Here is a 27,932-nt window from a genome sequence, read left to right as displayed (position 1 = left end):
GTTATCAGATCCAAAATTAACTGCTGTAAAGTTTTAAAGTTAAGAAAATCTGGAGTGAAGAAAACTTTTTTTCATCTCAAACAACAAAATGAAGAAAACAAAAGAAGTGTTTTAACAATAAAAACCGATGTGTCCCATTGGTTAGAAAACAAAAATACATGCTTTATTGGGGATGTATTTTGTGATTTCAGTGTTGATATCTGAACAAAAAGTCTTGTTTTGAAACGTTTCTCCTTCATGAGATCATTTTGAAAATGCCCTCAGCTTCGGTCACATTCATCTGGGTTCAAAGATGACTTCAACCCAAAGAGATTAATTCGTGAAGATTTCTTTCATGCATAAACTCATAATAGCAACATTTGGGATGACAAACATTGTTTACTGTTGTTCATTGTTTCTGATATGTTGTTTCCCACACATGTTGTGCCATTTATTTAACTTCCTTGTATCGACAGAGAAGAATACATTTTACTTTAAGAAAATTGTTGTTGTTGTTGTTCTGGCAGATTTAGAGTAGCGTGATCTTCGCATGAAACCATTTAAATCACACAAGTCTCTCACAGTTAATATATTATTTAAATAAAAATGATCAAAGTTTCATTTTCAGTTTTCATCAGAAGTCGACAGTGGATTGCTGTTGATTAATGTTGACTCCCAGATTCCCTCGCTGGTGTTCTTCTGGACAAGATTTGAAATGGACGATAATTCTGATTCATCTTTTTACATCCCAGCATCTGGAGGGTTTATATTTGCTCTGCATGAAAATTCTACGTTTCACAAATCACAAGATACAGTGTGTTGCAACAGGACATTGGGTTGAGGCTAATTTCTGGCCTATAATAAGAAGAGATCGTGTGTCATCATAGACATACTTCTCTTTAACCACAAACATCCATTTACATTGCATCGCCCAGATATGGTACAAGGATCTTTTTTTTTTTTTAAATGTTTGCATTGAATGTTAAAAGCATTGTGAAGTCTTTTCCTGCCGTTCTGGAAATGCTTATTTGCTATTTACTAAACAAACAGTGACACTTTATGACAGTCAGGAGAACAGACTTTGACCTGAAGGACACAACTTTAATACAGAAACTGTATGACTGAGATTTTTCTTTTCTTTTTTTAAAATATTTTTAGAAAAACTTGGACTTTTAAGTGAATATATTAGCCAATATACTGGGTGTAGATCCCCCTGAGACCACAGAGTTTCTGCTGCAGTCACCAAGGTGATTTTCGGGAGGGTAATCTCTCATAATTCAAGTCGGATGGATTCACCGGAAATCAAATCAGCTCCCCAGACTGTGAGCTGAGGAGGCAATATCCCAGTGCAATTCTTCATTGACCTACATAGCATTTCTCCCTGACAGCACCCCCACCCCCCCCCAACTTCATACGCACGCACACTCACACACACACGCTCCTCTATCCCTCCCTCTCTCACCCCCGTCTATTGCCCTTATCTCTGGGGCTTCTCCCTGTGTGTTTGATGGTGAGCAGCGCAATAGTCATCATCTCAGCCTGAACTGAGAAAATACAGTGAGGAATTGAACATGATACCACCCAAAACGGGAAAAAATGTTTTTACATATGCACCAAAAATTGGAATTTATCAGGTAGTCTGCTCCTTGGCTTTCCACAAATATAATTAAAGCTCAGAGACAATTTCTAAATCTGTGTCTCCAAAAAATTCTGACTTCCTTAGGTGTCCAGGATCGGGTCATTTCCAAATGCAACCATCTGAAATTGGGGTGTTGCAAGAGTTGCATATTTGTGCGTATGTGTGTGTGTGTGTGTGTGTGTGTGTGTGTGTGAGTGGGACACTCCTTCGCAAACCCACACCCATTTTCAGTTAAATGGTGTCACATGTTCAGACTCAAACCGATCCACATGCACATCCAGAGACAGACAGTAGGCTCCCTCATCATTAATTCAGGAGCCATCACTTTCACCCTCCTTCTGCCCCTGAGAAGCTCTCGATGCTTCCCGGCAACATTATGCATATTTATTCATACATCCTTGCTTCACTAAATGTCACCGTAAATGTTTCTGCTTCTAATGAAGCCATTTTTTCCTGTTTTTGTCTTATTCCCTCTGCCCCACCCTCCTCCTCCTCCTCCTCCTGCCTCCTGTGTTTGTGTTTGACAGAGGATATCCCCGAAAACCTTTCAGGTTGGTTGTGCTTTCTCTATAATCATAATGCGTCTAAACGTCACTCCTCTACTTATTCCATTCACACTTAGTTTCACCTCGTTCCAAATGCCTCTGAGGGGAAACGCTGTTTCTGTTAGAAGCTCTACAGCCCTTGATCTGACTGAACACCCCCCTCCCAACACCACCACCACCACCAGCGCTCTGCCCCTCATGATCAGCAGCAGGGGGATGTTTCAGGATCTCCTGTATTTCCCATGTCTTCACCAAAAGAAAGTCTTCTTAAGCTTATTTTTCTTTTCCTGTTTTGAATTGCTGTTCCCCTTCCTCCTTTCCTCCCGACCCCTACGAACACGGACAAGCTCCGTCCACATTCCTGAAATTGGAAAAGCCTCAATTACAGATTGAGAGAGGTTGGTGGAGTTCATTGGGTGAGCAAGCCTCTTCAAGACTGTGTGAAAAATTCTTTGGCTGGTAATTAACAGGTACACCCTCTCTCACACAACAGGTAAAGCAATTTCTATACTGCAGGGCTATACCCCCCCCCCCCTCCTATCCATGTAACCTTTCAGCCCGGAGCCGTCTTTAACGGTGGTTGTCATGGAGAAGAAAATGGAACACCAGATGATTAGTAGGTAAAAAGGTTTTTTAAAAGTTCATGGTATGCTTCTCGAATCCACTCTGTAATGCAGCGGAACGGGAACATGCATTTAAATACTCCTGCTGGTGGATACCAGACACGTCATTCTGAATTCTAAAGTCCTTTAAAGTGGGCGTTGCTGCAGCGTCCCTGATGTTCTCCTGGTTTTTTTTTTGAGGAGAAATGCTGACCAGGATGGAGCTAATATCAAAAGTTGTGGTTTTAGTGTGTAAATCCAAGAGATTAAATGGTCCGTGTGACATTAGGGGAACAAGCCTCAATGTCTGACAGGGATTAGTGCAGCATACGTCAGACGATATGATGTCAGGACTGGCATCCTGCACCTAGTCATTTTGGGCAGCAGAGCTGAAAATATCAAGTCTTGTTTTGCAGCTTCAATCAGAAAGATGGATGACATCTCAGAATTGGAGGCCAGCAAATTCTCCCAATCCTGTTAGTGGGATTATTTTCATGTTTTTGCTGTAGATTAGTAGACGGTTTGGTAAACAGTTGAATTTCCCTCTTGGATTCTAAAATAGGATGTGTCCAAAATGCACTACTGATAACACACTTATTGGTTTAATGGATCCAAGTGAGCAACAAGAAAATAAATACAGGAATGAGACCCTGAGGAAGGTTCTGCAGGCTGTCTGCTGCCCAGATATCAAGAGGTCAGCATATTTCTGCACTGACCTCAGGGCAGACATCCGTTCTGTCCTCAGCGAACTGAATGCAACTGTTGATTTTTGCTTATTGGGAGCTCTTTAGCTCACATGTGCAGGGTTTTGCCTTGCAGTGGTGTCTAATGGAGGTCGGATCAAGTTACTGCCACAAATGAACCTCTTCAGAGTTGTTAGGGTTTTTTCTGTTTTTGCTTTTTGTTTTTTTGCTTTTTTTTTATACTAATGGTGCCAAGAGAAAATAAATAATGTAGTCTGACTCAACTGACCAAACAACTCCAGTTGTTTTCGACTCACCACAATTCCCTACTTATTCTAACTCGCAGATCAGAGCTTATAAATTGTATTGATAGATTAACACTTACTGTAATGTCTACAATTGATATCCTCTCTGCACTTTCACCAAAGAGTTAACAGCAGGTCATACCTAACCAGTATAATCCAGTCCATAATCATGTCACTTGTTTGTACTGGGGCAGGAAAAGAATACACGATGTGTTTGAGTCACGCAGGAGACCAGAAACTTTGTCCCATCACGGACATGTGTATAACATTTTTGTTTTTATCAGCAGTTATCAGTAAGGATGACCAAGTCAACCTTAAACCACTTGTTTGCTCACAAGAAAATGCCCCAGGTTGCTAAATGAGTTGAAAGTTGCAGTAGAATTACTAGTAAATCAATAACTTAAATACTTACAGTGACAGTCTCTTCATCTGCCTCTTCGTCACATGGCGTTTGATCCAGAGGAGATGACAGAGAAAAACATGCAGACAGTGTCCATGTCTTTAATGACCGGTTATTTGTTGGGCTGTTATGTAACAATAAAAAATGTTGTGTGATTATTTAGTGTAGATCTTCCCACTCCTGTGGGAGGGATGAAGGACAAGAGAGAAGGAATCACTCAGCTGCTCCCAGCAGGATCGGCACCTTGGGGGCAGATTTGTCTTTGTCTCAGTCCTGAGGAGTGTACCATTTTAAAGCATTAGTGTTGAGGTTTCAGGGGTCAGGTCAGGTTTGTGTGGTTGGACTGGATCTCATGACAGCGTGGGTTAGTGCAGGTCGGGGTTATTCATAACCACAATGTTTCCCAAGCAGTAAACTAATCCTTTGTTTGTCATAATCATGAGCTGTTCCTAATCTCAAAGATGCTACACAATCACCTGAACATTTATTACAGCAAACCACAGATACGATTCAGTTGCATGGCTAAAAATGGGTATGTGGAAACTTTCCATATCTTTTCAGTTTTCAGCTACAGTTGGGGTTTAGGAAATATATTTAGACTTGATGCAAAGATGGTTTCAAAATCCCTCTTTTTTTTAAAGAAAACATCCACTCTTGTTATTTTTTATTTAAAAAAAAAAATACATTGAAGGTACAGTACCTTCACCAGTGCTTGTTGGTTATACGAGCTTCTCGATCAGGAGGACAGAATCTCATTCTTCTAGGTTGTCAAACCATTCTTTGCACCTTTGTGACTTCCACAGAACCGTATGTCACATGTGTGTCATGAAGAAAAATTATGCGTTCCACCCAAAATCTATTCATTTTCATGTCAGAGAAAAATAATTTGTGAACACTGAACTTTTATTTTGGATTGTCGTAACTTTTGACCCCATGACATCATCTTCATCGCTGCGCTTCCAATCCTCAATCCACGCTAATCCTCCTGGATCGGCGTGTTCTTTCCCACTCATGGTCCACCTTCTGTTGCGTTGCGCTGCTTCACGTTGCGCAGAGTTAAGAAAGAATAAATACGCCACCACTTTGGCTGACCTGTTACATCGATACCTCATCATTCATACAACGCAGAGCAGTAGCTTAGTGGACAAACTTAGTCCAGACCAGCTACACCTGCAATACCTGAGGGGTCTGTAAGGTGTAACTCAAAATAACATAAAACCATATAATCACATCCAAATTTCTGACAGATGTCCATGAAGACAAACTTTTCATTCAGGCACTGATATGGAATGCTGTGTCAAATTATTTGAACTTGTAATTTTCACTCTGAGTCATTCACTTTGGTGAACAAAGGCCAAGGTAATGAAATCAAGCGCGCCGCTCACAGGAGTCATAAAATGTCTGCTTTTGTACCCGCTAATTATTCATCAGGCCTGTACTAAAGATTAGTGAGGATATATATGAGGAAGCAAATCCTTTAAATGGTTCTTTTATTGTTCCCCTATACCCCCCCCAACCCACCCTTCCATTATTTTAGATACAGCACGGGCAGGCACTCTTGTGAAATGACTCTAAGCCATTGTTCCTGTGTTTTCCGGACGGCACGAAAGGCTAGTTAGCGCTGCCTTTGATAGAGATGCCTGGAACCATTTTAACATTCATGTTATCAGCAAGACAGAATTACTGAGGCTGGGATGGGAATAAAGCCCCTCAATCCTCTGTCTCCCTCTCTCTCTCTCTAGGAATAAAATAATAGCAATGGAGATATTGTAGGCTTATCTTGCTCCATTGTGTCACAAAACTTTATAAACCGTGAACATCTCAATACAGTCTGTATGTCAGCCACCTGAACTGACTCAGCTCTGCCTGCAGTCCTGAGAAACATAATGATGTCTTAGAAAACGTAGATTGTAATGCTCTGCACGTTTAAAACTGCAATTACAGTCACACCTACAAAGAAGAAGAAGGGGAGAATTTGATTTAATAGTAGGTCTAGCTAAAATATTTACTGAACATTATGAAGAAGTCTGAAAAAGAAAGTCCTTGCTGTGCACTTTGAGAGACTTTACAGTAAGGAGAAGCTGAGGAGCATAGGATGACTCTCCATACCGTTAACCAGCTCTGGCGCCCCCTACAGGATACAAGACACTCCCAACCACCGAGACTTGCAACTGGAAATCTCCTGTTATTTCAGTCAATTGAGCTAAAACAGCAGACAAGTCAAGCATCTCAAGCCAGGCAGGCTTAACCCTGAAGAACCATGACAGTGACTGGAGGAACCTCCGACCATGTGAGATGTAGGCTGACGCTTCCCTTTTTTTTTTTTTTTTGAAAGTTGCACAATCACAAAAAAAAAACCATGAATGAATGCTTTAGCGGAAGTTGTTCTGTTAGTTCCACAAGTACACAAGTAGTTTCCAGTTTAATCAGTTTAAACACAACCAAATGTTTATCAGTGTTGTAACTCTTAACAAATGTGGACTTCTGTGGGCATAAATTTTAGTTTCATTCCTGATCACCACCTGAAAGACTTGTACATACCCCCAAAAGATGACAGCTCCACTGTTTATTGACTGCACACAATAAGAGTCTCCCACAAAACCGGACATGTGGCGCGTAATAATGTGTAAATATACTGTAATGCTGTCTCTTTAGAGGACGTTCATTTATCAAATAATGTTTGATATGAGAAGATAAGGCAAGACATATTTTCTTTGAGTCATTCAAGATAAAAAAAAAAAGAAAAGGAAAAGAAAAGATCGATTCCAGATCTGCAGGAATCGCACACGCCATCGGGTTTGAGCATTTGATGTGTTCAAATGTGATTTCTGAGTCCAGTAAAGACCACGCTGCTGAGAGGCAGCTGTGTGAAATCTGCATCTCGATTGCTCAGAATACCCCCCCTCCTCCTCCTCCACGCTCCATCCACTCTCCCCCTCCCTCTCTTCTCGCTCTCCACACACTCGAACTCGTAAAGGGGCGTGTGGGGTTGGCAGGGACTCAAACCCTGTGCGTTTCCATAGGTGTAGAGGCAGACAGTGGTGATCCAAGGAGAGACCAACTAAAAACAACTTATTGACATATCAACCAGGACTGCTCTGCTTCTCGGTACTTTTTTTTTTTTTTTTTTTTTTACCCCTTTGACGTTTTTGGGACTGCCTGCTTGCCCCACACACTCGTGACAGCGCTGAACAAACGGGATCGAGTCGAGCGGAGAATCGCTGACAGATCGGCGGGGAGGAGACTCGTCTGTACGCCGAGAGGAGAGCGACTCTCCGGGCATCGGCTGTGCGTCTTTGCGCGGTGAGGACCCACGACTGAACCGGACTGCTCTGCGGTTCTTCACCGCCGTTTAAAGGGGGGGGCTTTAGGGGGGGGGGATAACTTCTTTTACTCCTGGGCTGTGAAGAAGATCAGGTGTCATTTTAACTAAAAACCCGGGGAGCCTGTCGGACTGTATACTCGGCTCCACGCATGTTGGAAGTGGAGAGAGGAGGGCTGGATGCCTGCGGGTTTGCGAGTCCTCAAGACGCAGGTGAATGCAGCTGGTTTTAGTGTTTATAATAAACATATAGAAGGAAGAAGTAACGCTGTGTTTAAGTGCAGTAAAGGATATTATTTATTCGAGGTTTTAATAATTTCCCACAATTATCCGAGACAATTTTTGTAAATTCGGCTGATATGATCCCATTACTCTTCTTTATGGTATCCGTTTAAGACGCACACGTTACAAAATACATAGTACGATATTCCATAGCAGTGTTTTGACTTGCGTTAGGTTTATGCTGAATAGCTGTACAGGATGTGTGCGGACAGAATTCACTGCGTTCCGCTCCGCTCCTTTTTTTTGTGCAGCGTGACCCACAGAGGGCAACTTTGAGTGTCGAGGCTACTATAATTTACGCTTTAATTGATTTCCCCTAAATTTCAGATCGTAAGTTCGATTGTGTCACTGTTGTGGGGCAGCCTTCAACCGTCAGCGCATCTGGATGGCTACTGGTGCGTAAAAGAAGTCCAAGGGCTGAGGGGGAAACACTGTGGGGAGGACAACGGACATGTCATAAAAAGTCTAAGACAAATACTACTCCACATGATCTGTTTATAGGTACAAATCGATATTATAAAACAAAGGGTAGCTTTAGTTGATTATGGAGTTCAGAGTATCGCATGCAGCGATCAAAGCGAAGGGAGAGGGGACGCTATCCCGAGAAAATACCCTGAGGAATTCCGAATAATCCACTCTAAAACATAATGACGTTTTTATCCGAGCGTAAGTTCGTTAAATAGGTTATCCCAAAATAAATGTTCCTTGAGGGAGTCCTGGTGTGTTGCATCTTCCTTTTATCTGTAGCTCCTTTTCATAGGAGTACAGAGAGGGAGGGATGGGGAGTGAGTAAGAGAGAGAGAGAAAGGAGAGTCATGTCACTTAACGGAGTGCTGGTGCGCTATGATTCAGTTTGCACCTCCGCTTACATATAAAGACACAGCTTTTTTCACGTAGCTTTGGTATTTGTAATGAAACCAGTCATCAATCTATGAGTCCCCCAGTCTGATCCTATAAAAGAAAATTGGACACAGTTTGGGGAAGAGGTGTACCCCTCTCTGTGGAGCCCCGTTTGCATCAGCAGCAGCGGCTTTTTACACCGATTTGGTCATTTCTAGAGCGCATGAACGCTGCACGTATTCCTAACCTGCTCACTCCTCCTTCATTCTCCTTTCACTCCACAGTCGAGGATTACCTCCTGCCTCATTATTTGACGGAGTAGGACCACAAAAGGAGTGGGCCATTTCTTATCTTAACATATCTTGGCTTCGTTGGAGAGGATATGGAACGGTCGGCGCTGGAGAGAGGAGCGCAGCCGGCACAGGCGAGAGGAAACAGGAGCTGAATGACAGGATGCCAGCGACTTGAGCCGCACTCATATCAGTTTTTAAAAAGAGAAACTTCTACTTTACTTGTCGAGTCAAGAGGAAGAGAGACGACTACTTGCCAAAAAAAAAAAAAAAACTGTCGGAGGAGTTTAAGTTCGGAGTTTTTTTTTTATGTGCGTAATTTTATTTTTTTGGTGAGAAAACAAGGATGCATTGTGGATTAGTTTTCATCCTGTTCATGGGGATTTTTTTGATGGTCAAGGCTCACAAAAACGGTAAGTGTGACATGTGATATCTTTAAATGAAGCTTCTATAAACTCTGTAAAGCTACTAATCCCAGTATTTTTTTAACAGCTTAACCTCCTCTGATCCCCGCTGATCTTTTCGCAAACTCATGAAGGCGCTCACCTGCCAATTCTGCCAACACCTATAGAAAAAACATCTGATGCCCTTTCTACACTGACACTAGTGCTCAATAGTGACTTTATATACCTTAGGAATCTAAATCCTTAGTGTTTATTCCTTAATTTGACACCCCCGTCGAACACCAATGAAGAGTAATGAGGTTTTTAGTTTGACTTTAAATATTTGTTAAGCATGCTTTTTGTGTGTTTACGCAACAACAAAATATTTATAGAATTGTTTCCTAGAATGGTTTTAATCGCTTTGCCCGGGGACCAGCTGTAGTTTAATAAGAACTGTGTTTTGCAGCTATGCTGGAGTTCAAAAAGTCAGTCCACTGGCTGAACTTCTATTCTTATGCAATCAGTTTCGTTTCATGTGTTGGAATCAAAAGATTGGCAGAAGTATATTTGTTGATCAGAAAGCAGATGATAGATGATAAAATGTGATATAATCAAAACACAAAAGAACAGACGATGGTGAGGAGCAGTAACGGGCCTCTGTTGAAAATCAAGTTTTTAATGACAAAAGTCGTGGGGAAGTTAAAGAACCGGATCTCTGTGACTTTTGTTTTTCACGAACAATAACTTATAAGGACGTGTCTTAATTTAAACTTTCTATTCCTGAACCGGCCGGTTTGCATGGGGAACTTTTCTCGGTGAAACTTTGATCCACGCCATTGTGCCTCAGACTAAAATCTGTTGACAGCATTACAGCTCACCATGAATATAAATGTAAAATATTAAACATAATATCACAACTGATAACATTAAACTCTTATAGTAATGAAGGTCTTGTTCTTTGCTCCCAAGTTATATGGTTTGTTTGATGTGCCTGTCGGAATAGACAGGGTAACCTTACTTCATAATTTAATTGGCCCTCAAAGTTTCATAAAATTCAAAGTTAAGGTTTAAAATGAAAACAGGATTGTAGTGATGCTGTTTTAATGCAGACACACAAGAACTGGTGTGAAAATGTTCTCTCTGTGTCAGAATAAAAACCGAGTATCAAATAAACCCCGAAATATGAAATGTGCGTCTTTTCTTCTCCATTTTCTAACACTTCTTTTCACTCCCACTGCAGATAAATGTGGAGGCAACATCAGAATCTCTACCGCCAACTACCTCACCTCGCCTGGATACCCCATGTCTTATCCCCCCTCTCAGAAATGCATATGGGTGATATCTGCGCCTGGTCCTCACCAGCGGATCCTCATCAACTTCAATCCGCATTTCGATCTGGAGGACCGGGAATGCAAGTAAGTACATCACGATTTAGCGACCATGTTCATGAGTAACAGATGTGAGTTTAACTCCAACAATAAAAAGTCCTACATTTAATCTGAATTTATCCCTGCAGCCTCGAGTATAAACAAAGTGTGTTGGTAAAAATGAGATAAAATGATTTTTTTTTAAAAATAATCCGTATATGTTTAATTCAGTAAATAATGGTGAATTAATAACAGTATTCATTAAAAGAAACTGTCATGGAACTTTTCCAAGATTCCCTCTTGGCTTTCAGACGTCACAACAACCACAACACTAAGATGCTGAGCGCGTCTTTGCATTTGCGTGTGTTTCTATTTAACACCATAAATATAAGTCGCCGCAAGCGTGATGTGAGTGAATGTGTGCGTGATAACCCCCCACTCATGTACAGTATATTGCACATGAAACTGCGCCATCTAGCGTCCGCAGGCGCTCGGAGAGCGTCAGTGCTGTGTCGGTGAACGGGGCAGCTGGAATCTATCACCCCTGCCATTTGGGTTTGTATGAGCTCGTTTCCCGTCTTTGTGGAGAGAAGTCATCGCACAATAATTATTTAATTGCTGTACTTTTAGGGCGTTGATGGAGACCTAAGTGCCCGAAAATTCACTGGAGGCCATTAGCTGTGGTTAATTTTTACACTGGAAGGAAAAAAGGTCCGTGTTCATGAACCACTTACTGACATATTTCTTCTTAAAATTTCCAGCTTCAGGATAATTAATGACATGAAATAAAGCCTGAGCTTATTTTAACCAGATAGTCACTTTTTTTTTATGTCAATCATGTGAAAAGGATCTGATTAAAAGGCGTTTTCAATTCAAAGCCAGGTGAAATGTCCCTTTTAATGCCAGCCTCTCTGTGACAGTCAGGCACTGATCCTCATTTGACTTGTAAGCAGTGAACTGTTGCATCCAACAAAAGGCTAAGCGGCGGACCTGTTGTCAGAGAGATAGTTTAAGCCGATGAAACCAGAGACAGACAGTAATGTGATGAGCCTGTGTCAGTGTGGATGGCCTAAGGTGAGCCTCGCCTGGGCAGACTGCCTCACTCTGATTGCCTGTACGTGTGTGTGCGTGCGTGTGTGTGTGTGTGTGTGTGTGTGTGTGTGTGTGCGTGTGTGTGTGTGTGTGTGCGTGTGTCAGTGCCTCTGCCCTGCTCTGTCTCAGCTGTTTGTTTATGCTGCAGGGCTCAGGAGAGAACAGGGCTTTACTGGATCCTGTTACTGTATCCCTGCTCCACCCAAAATCTAGACCCTGGGCTCCTTTTGTGCTTCCTCAATGGTCCCCGCATACGTTTTCAGGGTTTGGCTTTTTAATCCCGGATTTCAATCACACTCTAACCTTTTTTTTTTTCTTGTTCCTGCTGTCAGAGATTTATAACCGGCTGAATGCTGCTGTCTTTTAAAGGCTGGATGCTGTTTGACACTTCTTTTTTGGGGTCTGATTTCAGCACCAGAGGGACCGTTAAACTGTCGAAAACGCTTGGTTAGAACGAGAGACTGAGGAAGGGACAGGAAGAGGGGGTTAGCAGTAACAATGCTTGTACTAATCAAATTAGTCAGGAATGAATTTCCTGTGTCCAAACATGCTCAGTTAAAAAAAAAAAAATTAGCCTATGCCCTGCAGGCTTCAGAAAGAGCTCTTTTCTGTGTTGAAAAAAAGGCCGACTCTTGAGTTAACTGATCCATCAGTGTATCATTTACAAATTACCCCACTTTTTGTTTTTTAACACCTGTTGAATTTGGGGTTTGCAAATTAATTTGTGTTCAAATTTGCCAGAAGCTGTAGGTTGGTTGGTGTCTTTGTGTTCACTTTGCATCCCTCCGTCTCTTTGTTGCCTGTACTTTATTGACTTATTCGCTACATACAGACACAATCTATGTTCTATCAACGGTGTGTGGTTATACAGTTATAAACCATTTGTCTAACAACAAATACCCCCAGCAGCCTCTCATTCTTGTGGGCTACACAGATTACTGGAAAATGAGGCTGACCTGACCTACAGCTTTTACCCGTTTTCAACTTAGTGCGCCGTTTCGATTTTAAATGTTTTAATAGTGCGGTTTTCGTGGGACTTTAGTTCCGCTTCACCATGTATTCCACTTTGTGCTGCTTCACGTTGACTTTAGCCACCAAAGACAGGCCATGACATGAAACTCATTCTTAATTTGAAAGTACGGCATCATGTAACATGAGGCTGGGTTATTGTGGTCATCGCTGACAGAACATATCATAGGTAACTCGATTATGCGGGGAATAGTTGTGCATCTGTAGACAGTAGTTGGGTGTTATTTGTGTTGGAACCATCAGACTCGCTGTCGCAAATTCCACTCACCAAATCAGCCCTTACATAATGGAAACTGATGAGAGTCAGAATGGCTTCCTTATCTGATATACTGGCAAAGAGGGTGGAGGGTTGGGGGGCGGCTGCAATGCATGCTTCAGTGCACTGCCTTGCAATCTAATTAGTGGGTAAATGGAACACACATGCACCACATGTTCCCAAACACGACTGTTATCAGCAAACCAAACAAGAAGCACTCAAAGCGGTTCTCAAAAATAGAAAAAAAACAGCCTTAACTGAGCGGAGCCGGGCCGCGTCGGTGTCGTTGCACGTGTGCGCTAGCCTTGACAGGTTTGTTTGGGGAAGTGCAGAGGCCTGTATCCTGAGAGCTGGAAGGAGGAAAACACTTCATCACAGAGATAAGGCGACTAAGTGAGCCCTGCAATTCTGAATGCAGAACGTGTTTACCTTTCACGCACCGTTGTAGACTTTCACAGAGTGGAGTTTCAGGGGGCCGCCCTCGCGGCTGAACACAGCTAATGAAGTTTGAGACGAAGGCACAGGCCACATCAAAGCAAATATTTGAAGTCAATTCAACTCTGAAAATCAGTGGAATGAGCGCGCTAAGCTCAAGTGAAAAAGTGGAGTAAATAGATTTGCTTTTCGCCCGCTCCTTCCAATCGTATGTCCTCTGTTTCCCTGCGGTCTGATAAGGACCGTCAGGCTCGTCTGTCTGTGACAGCCCTGCCATCTGAATCGAAAATGGAGGTTCCTGGGGATGAAAATCTAAACAAATGACACACAGGTTTCATGTAAGACAGATTGATAGGAAATATATTTCATGTGTATGTCAGATGAGGTTTCTTATTGTTGAGTAAGATAGTCTGGTTATAAAATCTGTTTCCACATTTGATCACAAATAGAGCTGCAGACTGGTCTCCCGAGCTCTCTCTCTCTCTCTCTCTCTCTCTCTCTCTCTCTCTCTCTCTCTCTCTCTCTCTCTCTCTCTCTCTCTCTCTCTCTCTCTCTCTCTCTCTCTCTCTCTCTCTCTCTCTCTCTCTCTCTCTCTCTCTCTCTCTCTCTCTCTCTCTCTCTCTCTCTCTCTCTCTCTCTCTCTCTCTCTCTCTCTCTCTCTCTCTCTCTCTCTCTCTGCTGACTCAAAGTAGGAGTAGGAGAAGTTTTGTTGGATATGATGCACTGCAGACAACATTATGAATCATTGATGACATCAGATTTGCTGACTGGACCAAAAAACAGTTACTTCTTCAAAATTCTGAAATTCTTTGCAACCAGCCAGTCAGTCAAAGACGGTGATGTTTGTTACAAAGAGAGGAAGAAGCAGTCTTCTTCTCAGCTCTCCCCTTCTTTGCTTTTCCCTTTGTCTGGGTGGTGTTTTTCTGGACTCCACTGAAATTCCACTATGACAGCCTGTGCCGTAGATGGAGGGGGGATTCAGATTAGATGTATGGTAGTGGGGTGCTAGGCAGCAGAGATATTTGAGGAATGCCTTCCCAAGCAGTTCTTTGTGGGGGAGATCGAAGGGAAAGTCAGCGAAAGCCTCATGCCTCACCACGCTTCAAAAGTCGTCAAGAGCCCCCTGCCTTCAGGTGCCTGTAACTCAAAGCTTGGAAAAGCACTCTTTTCCTCCTTTTAATTGTAGTCCACCGCTTTGTCTGTCCTTCTGCCCCTTCCACTCCGATCTCCTGCCGAGCTGCCCCTGCAGAGCTGCTCGGCCTGCTGGGAAGGCAAACATTTTCGGCTGTGTATCTTCTACAATAGATATCCTGCCTCTCCTGTCAGTCCAAACCAGGCCTGGACTCCAGGGATGACCAAGAGGAGCTTGAGAAGGGGGAGTGGGGTATTTCCCTACCCTGGATCTATAGTTGGCTCCTTCTTTGTGATGTGAAATCCCACTGATGGTCATATGTCCCAACAAAGACAGCCACCTGTTTCTAGGAAGTGAGAGTGGAGAACAGAATGTGCTTTGGGGGAAATGACCCATACTTTTCCTAACTCATCTCAACGTCATAGAAGAGCATCATGATAAACAGCAGCAGAACTTCACAGCGATGAGTGATAACTCCTTGATATATCTGAAAAGTTCATTCTTCCCCCACACTCCCTTCTCACTCTGTCAGGCAACCATTGGCAAATAAGGAGAAATGTGCTGTGGGACCATTTATCAGCCGTTGTCATGGAGGAAAATAAATAAGGCAGGAGCTCAACAGGAATCTTTTCTCAAATGGCCCATAGAGGGAAAGGCTTTTAAAAGAAGGGAACTGCTGCGACCTCCCGGGCCAAGGGGATGTAGCTTTGGAGTGACAAGGATTGTTGGAGATGCTTATGGCCTATTAGCAGATGTTTATTTCTGTGGTCAATGTGTGAGTGTCAGAGAAGCATTTGTGCAATTGGAGTTCAAAGTAGTGTTGCAAAATAGACATGGCAAAAGAAAGAGTGTGCAGGGGGACAACGCCTTTTTTAACTACCAGGTTCAAAATAAGTAGGTGAAATTATGTACCTGTGATCTACCACAGCAACAAATTCCCACGGTTCATAACAATAGAAATCACATTACACCCAAAATGAACTGAAACAATTCACTATGAAAAGCCAGTTTTCCAGCAGTGTATCAAAGTGAAATACACCTTGAATATTTTGTGTTTGCACTGCCTGATTGTACCAAAACCTTATTTCATCAGCGTAGAAAAGCTTCCAGAGATTAGCACTCTGCATTTTCAATTTCTATTTATAATACATCACCAAATTTGCTCCCTGCAAAATGGAGCCATTAATGAAGGTGAGATATTCAACACAAATGAAAGCCACAGCCTTGATGGATGTTAAGTTTTCACCTTTTTAATTAACCAGGGGGCAGAAAGAGAGGACAGCAGCCAGAGATGTTGCTTCAGAGAACTGTTGCTCTTCGCTCTCATTCCTCTTTTTAATATCTCTCCAACAAGAAAGATTCCTCTCTGAATAATGAGCAGGATTAAAGCGTGTCTGTGCACATGTGTGTTTCTGCATGTCTACATGTATGTGACTGTGAGGTCAAGGGTCCTTTTTTCATTTCACCGGTGAACATTTCACCTTGGCCAAGGCTTGGAAGGGCAGTCTGATTGAAAAGCTTTCTGGCCGTGGCATCTGCCATCCTCCCTGCTGCTCTGTCACCACTTTGATTCATGCTCAACTCGACGACAACCGCGAGCTGAGCCACTCTACCTCACAGCAGGAGGAAGGTCCACTTCACAGCAGAGAAGCAGGAAAAGCATGAACGGGAGAGGAAGAGAGGAAGACGAAGCCCCCGCTCATAAATAAACCACTGTTTTACAAGCCTCAGTCATATACTCGCGACAGCACAAAAGCATCTCACAGTCTCACGAATCAGCCTGTTTTGTTTTTCATTTCAATGTGTGACTTTGTGACTCATGTTTGCCAGAGTCTGAGTGTCACTAAGCCATTTCTGGCACATAACCGGTGAATTCTTTTTTCTTTTCCAACCCCCGAACCAATACAAGCTTCCCTATAAGGAAAACACTTTGTGGAATGGCTTAGAGGTAGTAGTAGTGTGTGCTTGGAGATCATATCTAAAGCAGATTGCTAGAAAAGACTGAAGTGAGAGCACATTTCTAAAGACTGTGAAAAAATGTCATGGTCATTTTTCTTCCAGCACCATTGAAACTGTTATTTAATTATATCCTGTTTCCAAAGAACAGCTGGCAACAAGTATGTTTCTTTTTTTTTCTCTGCCTTATTTGATATAATTAATAGCAGATTTTCATCAATTGCCTTTTTTCTCCTCATCAAATGCATATTTCGCAGTTCACAAGACTGCATGGTTACTGCCAAGAAGTCATAGGAGGGTGATTGAATAATTTTTGTTGGTAATATGTGGGTGGTAGACCAGTATTCTGGTCAAGGGTGGATTGTTATGAGCCTTACCCCCCAATGTCTTACTTATCCAGCCATCCCAGTGGAGAAAGGGAAGACAAGAGGCTGTTTGGTTGAATTGATGAGGGAGTTCTGGACACTTTAATACGGCGTGTCCAGGCTTGTCAGACATGTTTCATTCTGTGGTCTAACCTTGAAAGGGGCTAATGATTTTGATTGATGTGGCCATGGTCCTACGTGGCATGTTTGTTGCCCCAACGCCCCAGTGCTTACAGATACTCAAGGGGTGGCAGGTGTGGGGGCTCAGCAAGCACAAGTTCTTTATTTAAACAATCAAGTGAGCCCCTCTAGGGGCTCTGGTCACAGCAAAGTTTGTTTGCAGTGGGTGAGAGGGTTGTTAGGTAGGAAGTAAAAACCGTCCTGTCTGGGTCCCAGATCCTGGGGTCATTTTTGGTCAACGTGTTTTTGCACAGCAAGCTGGCTGCCCGCTGGTGTTTCTCCACCACTCAACTCTGCGTGATCCGACTGGAGCGGCAAGCAGATGGTGATTGATGGTTTGGTACCCCACTGCTCTCTGATTGAGTTAGAGCCACTCACAGTCCCTCACTTTGTTTGCTCTTTGCTTGATCTCTTGTCACTAAATTGGCAACATTAGATTTTCTTTTTCATTGCCTTGGCCTCCACAATTTCTTTCTCACAGCCTCTTACTTATTTTGTTAGATGGCAATAATTGTAGGGGAAAAAAGGACAGCAAATAATTCTACTGTGTGGCATTATCACAGTAGGGTTACAGTGAAAACACTATTAGTGGCGTTTACCTCTGGTACCTGTCCAACATTTCCTGAATTGCCCATACCTACTCTGGTGTAAATGAAAAGACGGCTCCTCTGTCTCACCTATGCTTACACAATCTCCCAGAGGACTTCACAATGAAAGAGGGGGAAATGATGGTAATGGACAGACAACCTCCAAGTTGGCAGGAAATTTTGATTGTAGGGCCAGTAAATGGAAGAGTCACCTTGCCCTCCAAAAACTGGCAGGGTTCGGCTGGCACTTAGATGTAATATCAGGCATTCAGCCTCTCCTCCCAGTGCCACGGAAGACATTCACCTCTCGTCATGACACTCCCGTGGCTTGGCTTATTTGGCTTTGCAAAGTGCTGCATCATTGGAAAATCTGAATTCTTTGCATGCACCATGAACAATGTAGCTATCACAATCAAATAAAGGATGTGGTTTTAAAGAACTGATGTCCTGTCCCTAGTCTGATCATCATTAAAAGAAAATCTGGCATGGACTCATGCTGTCATGCTAGTATATGCCTGTTAGAAAAGCTAAAAAAAACAAACCAAAACCTTTCCTCTTATTTATTTTTATCTCCATCCTTTTTCCTCTTCCTAGTAGAGCCAGAAATAGTTTGTCTTGTCTCAAGGTTACTGTGTGGTTTAAGGTCAGCCATGGCTGCTGTTTGCTGTTTGTGTGTATTGTATACACTCACAAGGGGAGTGCTCACTCCTGTTTATCTCTGCTGCCTCTGACCAAGTGGTTACAAGTGTGACCAGATGACTGGGTCATGGAGTGTCCAGCCTAGACCGCTCCCTGACCCTCAACCCTACAGACTGTAGGGAGGACAAATAGAAAGAAAAAGAGGACTGCTAGAGGCAACGGATGGGGCGTAATTGAATAATTCCCAGTGCGGTTATTACTACCATTGCCCTCAAGCCTCCTAGCCATTATGGAGCCACGTTAAAGAACCTCATAGAGAGAGAGAGAGCATGTTTCACAGAGTCTTGCTTGCATTGTCTTGGCACCTGTTAACCAACTACCTCTATCAGCTCCTTGCAATGTTTCTCTCTTTTGTCTCTGTTCCTGTGCTCCCTCTATCAACCAGTCAACTCACATGCCTTCACACTCTCTCTATCAGCCTCACCAGTCTGTTTCCTTTTCACCCACCAACACCACCATCACACCGACCACACTGTTCCTCTCTTCCTGCCCATTGTGGAGATGAGATTTTTGAAAAGTACCCAAAAGCTTTACCTCTCGTTGACCTCAGCCTCATCCCCCCTCCTCCCTTCCCTTCCCTTCCCTTCCCCATCCCTTCCCTTCCTCCTCCGCTCTCCTCCTTCTCCTGTGGCAGGCTCCTCATGCACACAGCTCATTACCCGGCGGGGAGCGTGGGTAGCTCCTAACAGCATCAGAAACAGATAGATGATGGCCTTTGCATATGCTGCTTGGTTTGGGGGAGAGCATGTTGTTCTTGTTTTCCATTATCAACCAATAAAATGAGAAATTATGTAGCACTCATTTAGCTAATATGAGTTCCATGTAAAGTTCAGTAGGTCACTAATACAATTATCTCCCCTTTCCTCATGTTTCTTCTTGTTATGTGGTTCCAGCTTGACTCTGATAAACTACACATGTACTCACTAACAGGACAGTGATGTTCTGTCACCTGGAAGCAACACCTATCTGTGACATAGTCAGAATAAATAGCATACTGCTCTTGGATCCTGTCACTAGTGTCATAGTCTTACTTTTTTCTAAATCAAAATCAGTTCATTCATTCATTCATTCATTCATTCATTCATTCATTCATTCATTCATTCATTCATTCATTCATTCATTCATTCATTCATGCATTCATTTACTGTACCACTTCCTGTGCTACAGTGGGTCACAGTGGTTGCTTGAGCCTATCCCAGCAGAATACGGGCATTAGGTGGGGAGACGCTCTGGACACATTGTCAGTGCATCGTGGAACCACAAGATACTGTAGACGAACAACCACTCACATGCACATTCACACCTATGGACAATTTTGAACCAGCCACTTCACCTGAAATACACGTTTTTGGAGGTGGGAGGAAGCCGGAGAACCCAGAGAGAACATGCAAACGGACAGCAAAGGACTCAGAACCATTTTGCGGCAAAGCGACAGCACTACCCATTTTGCCGTCACCAAGGAACAGAGAAAATATCTGATTGGCTATGATGTAAACATTACACCTGGGTGGGCAAGATTTTTTTAAACGTCTACTGGATTAAGTTAATCTGTGTTGTCTGCTACTCTCTATGGTTCTCTGTTTTCTGCTATAGTTGTGATACAATGGAAAAAAAAACAGAAGAGCAAATTTGTCATCTGGCGATAGGAAAGGAGTCGACAGCCTATATTTATCAAGATTATACTTAAGTCCAAAATCCTGCACATACTTTCCACTCTCAAATCATGCAGGTGCCGACCCAAATGATGTAGCTGTAACCCTAGCCTGTGTATACTTGGATCCCTGTGTGAGTATTGTAATGCACTGAGATACATTGTGAACCATTCTGGGGGTTAGGGTCTTTACATCTTCATTATACAGCAGGTTGAGACAAGGCAGCTCAGTGCTATCTCCTTCCTTGCGGGGAGTCTACGTACAGTTGCCTCCATTGGTGCCCCTAGGGGGCAAGTCAATGACTGGAGCACATCGAGGATAGAACATTTAAAATAGACAGTGTAGGCATCCGCCCCCTTTCTCCCCGTGCCCTGTTATTTTTACCCTTGACTTCTCATTGTTGTAACGATGGCGTATCATTTGAGCCGTGCCACAGACTCCTGCCGAGGACTCTCTCTTCTCTCACCTCTCCCTGCCCCTTTCTCCTGTGTAATCAGAGATCCTTTCAAATGTCAAGGTGGGACAAATGGAAGCCATTCCCTCCTGTAATGGCCCCAGAAATGGGCCTGAGTGCCTCTCTTTCCCTCCCTCTCTTTTCTTGTCCTTCTTTGATAAAAGGTGCAGGTGTTTTCATTCTTTCTATCTTCTTTGTTTGCTTTATGTCTTTGTATTTATCACTTACTTTTTTTTTTTTGTTGCCAATTTCCAGATTCTCGTTTTTGATTCTTTGCTACTTATACAGTATAACCGAGCTTCTGGATTTGTTATGCCAAGGTACATAACTGCCAAATTGTGTAAAAGCTTGGTATCAAGAAGCCATTACTACACTATGGTTTTGTTTCTATGAAGTTTTTCCTAGAAATGTACCCAAGGGGTTGGCTGCTTCATTTGCAAAGCATACATTCACATATGAATATTAATTACTGCACACTAAGATGTTCAGAGTGCTGCCGTACACTAAGAAATTTCATTTCCGAAGCTCACAGAACAGGGACCGAGTGCTAAATGTGTATTTCCTTTTTGCCATGGGCAGTATTGTAATTAATTGTACTTACTCAGTCCCACTATATTCATGATAGCAATTAGCAGAAGAAAATTGTGCAGAGATGGATGGTTTTCAGTATTTTAGTTTTTTTTTTTCAGTCATGTCCTCAAGATTGCTGTACTTTCACATGTTGAGAAATCTAGCACAATATTATTATTATTATTATTATTATTATTATTATTATTATTATTATTATTATTATTACATTAGAAAATATTCAATACACCAAAAATACACCAAAAATTCAATTTTCATGTGAGAATATTAAATAATTTAATGTGAATGTGGTGTGTTAGAGTTGTCCATTACGATGCAACATTACCTTTTGTTTTATTAATATTAGCAGCTAGTCGCTTTGTCGCATGTTTGAGGCAATGTTTGTTAGTGGAAACTATTTATGGCGACAACAACAGTACTGTCCTAACTGTGAAATGGGATGACAATTTTAATAAATTACTTTTTGATGCTTCCACAGCAAGATTTTTTTAAAAATCAGCTTCTTTGAGAAAGTATTTATTTAGAGTAAGGGTTATTAAAAGAAATTTATTTAATAATGATGCTGAGGCATTAAGTTATTTACGTTTTCATGATTAGTGTTGAGCAAACATACTCACTTATTTGTTTGCAATAATCATGTGTATTCGCATTTTTGCAGTTGGTTTATTTTGACCTATTTACAAAGCCTCAACTTGAGATTTTAACTCGGGAAAATTGTTAAAATATGCAAATAGGATGGCTGAAAATACACCCAGTATTGCTTCAGCCCTGCAGCCATGTCACAATCCCCCATGGGAATAGAAACACGTCAGCTGACATACTTCACCATTGCCAGAGTTCGGAGTGCAGTAGGTCTTACATGTGAGGTGAACATGGGGGAATTAGAAAGCCTGCAAACAGTGGCAGCTTTTGTGGTCAGTTTTATTAGCCCTGCTTGTCTCTAGCCGGCTCCCGGTCGGGATCACGCTATGTGAGCCAGCTCTGTGCGGAGCAGGGAGGACCCCCCCTTCCCCCTGTGGGGCAGAATTCTCCATCTGCAAGTCTGAGCTCATATTTCTGAATAAAGGATTATTGTGCGTGTTGCAAAAGGAGGGGGGTGCGATAATTGAGTCTAAATAGCCAAATTCATTAATTTGATTGTTGGCAACAGCAGATCTCTCGACAGTGTAATTAGGAAAGCTAATGGATAAAGGCACGTTAAATCCATCAATGCTAATGATAATTTGCTCCTCAGGAAAGCAAATTTACTTTACTTACGTGTGGCTGAGAACATCATAAAATCAGACACAACCTAGGTTTCTAAAAATATGACAAAGTCTGAACGCGTGGCGGTGACACCCAGAGGTGCCCGTCGGATAAGTGCAAGCTGAACTGTCTGGGTGGGGAGGATCAATCTTTTCCTTCATCTTTTTTTTATATCTTTCATCCATCCATCCATGTGGCGGCAACATGGTGAGGAAAGCAATCACGCCCTTCTAACGTTACCGACAAGGAGCCACTTCTGACCCCATCAGCTCTGATTGGTTGGGGGTCCATCCTGCTGAGTGGGTTCCACGTTCAGAGGCCTTCAACTCCCGCATTAGTTTTCTGCAGATTCAGAAGTAGAGACACACCAGTAGAGAGAATAAAGGCTTAAAAACTCTGCACCTTTTTTTTTTTTTTTTACACACCTTAGTAAAGCTTCCGTTTCAACAATGGGATCTTGACCTTCAATGAAAATCTTAATGTTCCAGAGTCAATTATAGCTAATGTGTTCTTCTGAGAGCATTAACATGTACGGCCTTTTTTTTTTCCTTACATCCTTGTCTGCCCAGGAAAGCTGATGAGGGGATCATTACAGCTGGACCAAACCCAAAGAAATAGGGAAGCAGTTATTTTAGTATGGGTTAATGAATGACATATGTAAGAGGAAAGCAGTGTGGGAGGGAAAGTGGAGAAAGAGAGACCATTTTATTTCATTGAGGTATGTCCCCTCCAGGCGAGTAAAAAGTAAGTCTGAGATCAGCTTGTCTCGTGCCCCCTTGCACAAACGTTAATGGTATTTTTTCTGGAGCCCCAGGTGACAGTTTGTTAGCTGAGGCTCGTTTACACTTTAACTCAATGGGCCGGAGTTTTTTTGGCAGTTGACAACAAAGTCCCTTTTCCTGCTAAATCCCCTGGGCCTCAAAAAGCTGTCCCTAGTCTGTGGTTAGGCCTTTACACTTGTGTTATCCATAGATGTTTTGACATGCTGTTGGTGACATGTTTTCATGCAATAGCAAGTTATACTGTGACAGCAGCAGAAAGAGAAATGTCAGAGGAAATTGCCAGGCATTTGTTCTCCACACTGCTGAAGCAAGAGGAGTAATAGCAAAGAAAGAACTGTTGTTCTGGGGCTTTCCATGGCATTCTTGAGCTTATAAATGGTCTGATTAAGAAATCTCACCAATTTACGAGGCTCATGCAGTCTGTCATAGCATTATTTCATTGCCTCTGATTGTATTGTTTTTGTATAACCATATCAAGCAGACATTTATAGAGGGAGGAAAGATTATTTCCATGGGAAAGCTTCAGGCAATATAACTGTTATATTGTAAGACTGGTGGTTTGTCGCCTTCTCTTTGGCTTTGCGAGGAGGGCTAATGTTCTTGTTTGACACCAGCGGATTGCTTTCTCTCTGTGCCTGAAGAAAGAAGGCAGGCTAATACATTTGAGTCGGTGAAGCGAAGGTCGTTGAGAATTACATTCAATCCCCCCCTACCCTTTTCTTTTTTCTCTTTAATTTCCCCATTGGATTGGTAAACCATTTTCACTATTAGGACTGTGGTAGGCAGCTCCGTGTGTGTGTGCGTGTGTGAGTGTGTGTATGTGTGTGTGTTGTGCTGACAGGCCCACCCATACCCAAAGCAGACGAGACAGATAAATAGGTGCATGACTCAACTACACTGTATTGTCATGGGGAATAAGAACAGTAAAAACAACAGTAGGGATGCAACAGAAAATCAGCACACAGACCGCTGAGAGGAATAATCTAAGTTTAACTTTGCAGGTCAGGACATAGATGAGAGGCAAACCCCAAAGCTGGAGTTTAAAAGTAGGTTATGATCATGTTTGTCTTTTATGATCCTAAATAGAGGTTGTAAGTGGTCCCTTGTCTTCCCTAGAAACTCTCCACCTCAGAAAGAAGACTCCACTGGCATTCAGTCCAATTGATTAGAGGTACTCTTAACAGACTTGGCAACAGAAGAAGCTCTCGGAGGCTTCAAACTGCCCTGCCAAGTGTTTTTTTTTTTTTTTTGTGATGTCTCCCAGATGATAAGGACCTGAATGGAAATATGTGTTCTATGTACACTCTTTATTTTCTCATAGAGCCCGGTGAGGACCACCAGGACGTTGTCTCTCTTCCATCTGTATCCTCTCTCCCACAGAGGCGACTCAAACTGATAGTCTGCCAGGGTAAAAATGCAGTAAACAGGTTTTCTAGAGGTGTGAGGAAGGAAAATAGGACATTCCTTGTGTTTGGATGGTGAATGAGCACTTTGTGAGGGAAAGTGAAATGAAAATATTGGTTAGCGGGAGTCAATTTATAGTACGTACAATATGTGTTACTGTAATAACATACATAATACTGGTTAAATTTTGCAGAAACAAAACCACAGACATACAAACACTTTCTCAGCTCCTCGAGGCGTGTTGCAGCATGCCTCTCCTCTCCTTCTCCATCTCAGTGATGCATCTCAGCATCAATTTTTTAGGCGTCTGGCAACGCTCAGCTATTGGCAGTTAGATAGCTGCAGAGACAGAGGCTCTGAGGTGAAATATATGTCAGCTGATAGAGCACAGCTGAAAGCAAAGAAGATTGATGCCTGAGGAGAGGAGAGGAGAGGAGAGGAGAGGAGAGGAGAGGAGAGGAGAGGAGAGGAGAGGAGAGGAGAGGAGAGGAGAGGAGAGGAGAGGAGAGGAGAGGAGAGGAGAGGAGAGGAGAGGAGAGGAGAGGAGAGGAGAGGAGAGGAGAGGAGAGGAAAGGAGAGGAGAGATTGATTGCATAAACAAAAAATGATTGGGTAGAAAATATTACAGATGTATCCTCTTGGAATAGTTTTGACTTATGTGACTGAACACTGTATTCCCACTTCAGCATGAGCAGAAGCCTTAAAAGGAAATATAACTGTATCAGAAGTCAGCAGATACTTTCAGTAAAAATGATTATCTCATTTTATGAAATACAATCATTCAAATCTTATGTTTTATTGCCAAAAAATAATGCTTTTTGTTGCTTCAGTGACTAAGCCAAGACATTACAACACAAAAGAAATCTGATCCCTGCTCCAGGGAAACCTTTTAAACAAAATAATGAGTGCCATTTAGCTGTAAAGTGAATGTTAGGTGGAGGTAACATTGTAAACACCATGTGAAACTAGTATTTTCTACTGTGGTGCCGCTGATAAAGTGGCTAAGACAAAGAGGTAATTGTATAAGCAGCGCTTGGCTGTTGCCACAGTTGGTGGCCCGGCGAGGGGAGTGAGAGAAGACCCGGTTTGAAAACACAGAAGAAAGAGATTTAACACAGAAAGCAGCAGTAAAAGGAGAACTGAGTGCCAAAATAAAATGAAAAAAAGCTTGGCTCCTCGGTAAGATTTGTGATGAGTGAAGGTCTATCAGGGCCTACAGCTGCTGTCTGCGCTGCCAACAAACCAACATTGCTAAAAATTTAGAGAAGGAGAATGAGGTTCGGCACTTAATGCATGTTGACAGCTCCATATCACCTCAGATCACTCCATCAGAGCACAAAGACAAGTGAAGTCATCCATCCACCAAAACTCCTCAGACGACCAATTTGTAATTTCAAGGAGTGCCGCGTCTGTCCAGCTGTAAATTAACTTCTCTCTCACTTCTGCTGTACCGTGCTCATTAAATCCCCCCAGAACTACCTCCACAACCTCCCCAACCCTCCACTGGTAACTCAATTTTCTCTTTATAAACGTGAGGCAGGTGAAGGAAACCCTGTTTGCAGATGGCATTGTGCGTGTGGATACGTGTCAGGACCCACCCGTGGGACCGAGCCCACCCTGAGTCGTCAGTCAAAGCATAAATCACCCTTTGTGTGAATCCTGTACATCAAGTGAATTCAAAATCTCTGAAGACGCGTGATGTTTTGATAGCAATTTCGGGAATCAAGTGAAACTATGAACTAACTCCCATTGCCCAGAAGCCACATATTTTCTGAGGCGTAGACGCACACCTGCTGCACATTATACTTACTTTTTTTTTTTTTTTTAATTTACTTGGTCTCTGAAAAAAATGGACGTCCATCATGGCAGGTCATCAAGGTTTGGGTAGGAATATACTATAAGTGTCACACTAAGTTGAAAATTTACCTGGCACATGCATTGTGGGTAATTAAGCGTTGTGGAAACCTGAACCAAAAACTGCTATAGGAGCGACACTCCCCCTCGTCACTCACAGTCAAAACACAGCACGGAAAAGTCATCTGAACAAATCATATTAACTGACACACATACAAGCCTGGAGTGAAAACCACACTCAAATGTATTTAACGTACACTCCTAACAAGTGCCTGAACACACCCTGATAACCAGGGGCTATTTGGACCACCCTAGTCGGCCAGCCGTTGTAATTTCTCCTCCACCAGCTTAAGTTTCGCATGCCAGGTTCCGTGTGTGTGAGCATCATGACTCCTATTCCCAGTCCTATTTCAAAGTTGTTTTCCTCCTCTGGTCCTAAACTCTATGCTGACTCAATTACGGTAGGCGGCTGCTGCCTTAAACAGCAATGGGTTTGAAATTCCATTTGAATGTGATGCACTTTTAACAGCTTTAACATCTGCTCTTTCTGCACACCAGCAAAAGCCAGACACCAAAATATTAATACTTTAACACACCATTTTCTCTTATACAGTTACAGTTACACTACAATTACAGACACATACAAGAGACAAGTAGTGCTCAGACAAAGCTTGGTAGTGATACATGACCTCAGTGCTGCTGGGAGGATAAAACCTCTACAGTGTGCACGAGATAATGAAAGCATAGCCTGTTCACCTGTTCTGTGAGTTTTAACCTAAAAACTCATTAACACACTGTGTTTCATTTCCACCACATTACCTGCACAATATGCTGTGTCGCTCCGTGTTTATATGATCCTCTGAGTATAAATGTTTAATGGGAACAAGCATTATTTACTTCCATGAGAATGCAGCAAAAACAACCATGAATTACTAAATGAAGCTTTAACCTGAAACTTTTTTTTTTTTTTTTTTAAAGGGTTTTCTTAAGCATGGCTAACACTGCTTCTGTTTCTCTTCCTGCGTTCAGGTACGACTACGTGGAGGTACGAGACGGCGTGGACGAGACCGGTCAGCTCGTGGGGAAGTACTGTGGGAAGATCGCTCCCTCTCCAGTCGTCTCATCCGGAAACCAGCTCTTCATCAAGTTTGTGTCAGATTACGAGACGCACGGAGCCGGATTCTCCATCCGATATGAGATCTTCAAAACAGGTGGGCGGCCTAACATGCATCAAATATTGGAAGTATTACCAAACCTGACACACACGGTATTGAAAGAATGATCCTAAAATAATATTGTAATAGTATGTACGTATATTCCATTGTAATTTTTTTATCAAATTATTATTCCTAGATGAAAGCACTCCAGGCAAATCCCCCAGGGCCAGAGCCACATTTCTAATTAGACTGTTTTATGAAACCTCATAATAAGGATCATTTGGTGGCTGTTCTGGATCAGTCATTGAACAGATCATCTAGATGATCTGAGAGCTAAGACACTTCAACTTGTTGTTTTTATTGTTAACAGATCTTTTACTCCTCCTACCATCTGCCATTCCAGAAAAACACACAGATTGGTTGTAAAA

The 27,932-nt window shown here is 42.4% G+C and overlaps 1 protein-coding gene across 3 annotated transcripts in view; it reads left to right on the top strand.

The window, feature by feature from the left end:
• The first annotated feature begins 7,119 nt into the window (after positions 1 to 7,119).
• Positions 7,120 to 27,932, top strand: part of nrp1a (neuropilin 1a) — a 58,239-nt gene continuing 37,426 nt past the window's right edge. Inside the window, exons 1-4 of one of the 3 annotated variants that reach the window (XM_068303985.1) lie at positions 7,120 to 7,456; positions 8,882 to 9,300; positions 10,511 to 10,685; positions 27,377 to 27,558. In XM_068303985.1, coding sequence (XP_068160086.1) covers positions 9,234 to 9,300; positions 10,511 to 10,685; positions 27,377 to 27,558 — 424 coding nt within the window. In that variant the 5' untranslated portion in view covers positions 7,120 to 7,456; positions 8,882 to 9,233. Of the gene's footprint in view, positions 7,457 to 7,547; positions 7,689 to 8,881; positions 9,301 to 10,510; positions 10,686 to 27,376; positions 27,559 to 27,932 lie in introns of those variants that run through there. The other 2 variants (XM_068303987.1, XM_068303986.1) reach the window with 2 other exon arrangements.

This window comes from Antennarius striatus, chromosome 20 (assembly GCF_040054535.1).
Source record: "Antennarius striatus isolate MH-2024 chromosome 20, ASM4005453v1, whole genome shotgun sequence".
Classification (NCBI taxonomy): Eukaryota; Metazoa; Chordata; class Actinopteri; order Lophiiformes; family Antennariidae; genus Antennarius; species Antennarius striatus.
Note: the sequence above shows the minus strand (reverse complement) of the source record. Positions and strands in the feature narration are given on the sequence as shown.